Source organism: Alligator sinensis, unplaced genomic scaffold, assembly GCF_000455745.1.
Source record: "Alligator sinensis unplaced genomic scaffold, ASM45574v1 scaffold143_1, whole genome shotgun sequence".
NCBI lineage: Eukaryota > Metazoa > Chordata > Crocodylia > Alligatoridae > Alligator > Alligator sinensis.
The window spans coordinates 1,162,912-1,165,161 of record NW_005842156.1 but is presented as its reverse complement, the minus strand read 5'-3'; the positions used below and the strand labels follow the sequence as shown (position 1 = coordinate 1,165,161).

The window sequence follows — 2,250 nt, the reverse complement described above, 5'->3', positions numbered from 1 at the left end:
TCTAATTATGGAACTTATCAACAGTGTGGCAAAAGCCCATGGTGGTTATTCAGTCTTTGCTGGTGTGGGGGAACGTACCCGAGAGGGTAATGACTTGTATAATGAAATGATTGAATCTGGTGTCATCAATTTGAAAGAAGACACGTCCAAGGTAATATTTAAAAGGAGCAAATGCTTAAGTATTATGGGTAGGCTTTAGATTTAACAGTTTACTGTCTTCAAGTGTTTCCTCAAATCTCACTTTGTTTGTACTATAGTGATCTGATTTGCATACCCATGCAAACTTTTTACTTCTGTAGCAAGACTGGCCCATAGAGTCCAATTGAAAATCTTGAGCTATAAATAGACATCAGTTGTAGCACTGGTTGTGCCACAGTGTCCTGTGTTGGAGAAGATGTCTGTCATTTCCACATGTTGCTCCTTTTAAAGCGGCTGTCAAGAGTGCCTGAGTGCAGGAGGACAGACCAGTTTGCCAGTCTTGGGGATTATCATGCTGTAAGCATACAGACATCCTCCACAATAAGATGCAATGGTGCAGCCAGATATTGTTGTACAAGTGGCAAAGATATCGTCACACGTGTGGGGGTTTGTTTGTTTTTTTGTGTGTTTTTTGGTGCTGGTGTAACTCCCTTTCTGTTGCAATAAGGGTGGTGTCTGTGCAGGCCTATAACTTTTTTTTTTTTTTACTTTTTTCCCAAAATTTGTAGCGCCCTCCAAGTCTGTCTGAATTTATTTTTAAAAGTGAATAGCTCACAATGACTCATGCTGTACAATCTTTAGTCTCTGTATTGGCCTTCATATATAGATCCTCCAGCATGGAGGCATTATGTATAGTATCTTGCTATGTAGCACTTGTGTATGGAAAACATTGTAGATTTAACTGCTTACTTTTGCAACATTCTAGGTTGCTCTTGTGTATGGTCAAATGAATGAACCTCCAGGAGCTCGGGCCAGAGTAGCCTTGACTGGCCTGACTGTTGCTGAATATTTTCGTGATCAGGAAGGACAGAATGTGCTTCTCTTCATAGACAATATCTTCAGGTTTACCCAAGCTGGTTCAGAGGTTAGTCCTGTTTTTTCCTTCCTTGGTATAAAGACTCCTACAGAGAACCTGTAGCCTAACAGAGGCTATATGCCTGTGTCTGTTTATAGTGGTACAAATGTAGCCCTCTGTGGTATCACCAGTGCTGCCTCCCCCTGGGAGGCAGAGAGCAAAGTATACTCCCAGATGCCAGGGATCAGAGGCACCCTTCTGACACTACATGTTAACTGTAAGTGTCTGCCTATATGGATGGTGCTACAGACCAACCTGGTGGCCTTCTACGATCAGGTCACTAAATCATTGGATGCAGGGGTAGCAGTGGATATAGTCTTCCTGGACTTCCGGAAGGCTTTCGACACTGTCTCTCACCCCGTTCTCATTAGGAAACTGGGGGACTGTGGCGTAGACACCCACGCAGTCCAATGGGTCGCCAACTGGCTAGAGAGCCGCACCCAGAGGGTGGTAGCGGATGGGTCCTTCTCGGCCTGGAAGGACGTGGGCAGTGGGGTCCCGCAGGGCTCGGTCCTTGGACCCGCCCTGTTCAACATCTTCATCAGTGATTTGGATGAGGGGGTGCAAAGCACCCTGTTCAAACTTGCTGATGATACCAAGATGTGGGGGGATGTGGGCACAATAGAAGGGAGCAACAGGCTACAGTCGGACCTTGACAGGTTACAAGGATGGGCGGAGGAGAACAGGATGGGGTTCAACAGAGACAAGTGCAAGTTGATGCACCTGGGGAGGAACAACTGGCACCATACCTACAGGCTGGGGAACTCCCCTCTTGTCAGCACGGAGGTGGAAAAGGATCTTGGAGTCATTACTGACTCCAAGATGAACATGGCTCGGCAGTGTGGGGAGGCAGCTAGGAAGGCCAACTGTACCTTGTCGTGCATCCACAGATGCATTTCGAGCAGGACCAAGGAGGTGATCCTCCCCCTCTATGCGACACTGGTCAGGCCGCAGCTGGAGTACTGCGTCCAGTTCTGGGAGCCGCACTTTAAGAGGGATGTGGACAGCATCGAGAGGGTCCAGAGGAGGGCCACTCACATGATCAAGGGACAGCAGGGCAGGTCCTATGAGGAAAGGTTACGGGACCTGAACCTGTTCAGCCTCCAGAAGAGAAGGCTGAGGGGGGAATCTTGTGGCCTGCTATAAACTAGTCAGGGGGCAGCAACAGGCACTGGGGGAGTCCCTGTTCCCCCAAG

General features: G+C 48.1%; 1 protein-coding gene across 1 annotated transcript in view; it reads left to right on the top strand.

Annotated features, from left to right (window-relative positions):
• The window catches only part of LOC102386426 (ATP synthase subunit beta, mitochondrial-like), a 24,117-nt gene that overhangs the window by 10,971 nt on the left and 10,896 nt on the right, over window positions 1-2,250 (top strand). The window contains 2 exon segments of the mRNA XM_014520803.2: window positions 1-151; window positions 905-1,063. The exon segment at window positions 1-151 is cut by the window's left edge and continues 33 nt beyond it. Of these exon segments, the coding sequence (XP_014376289.1) occupies window positions 1-151; window positions 905-1,063 (310 nt within the window).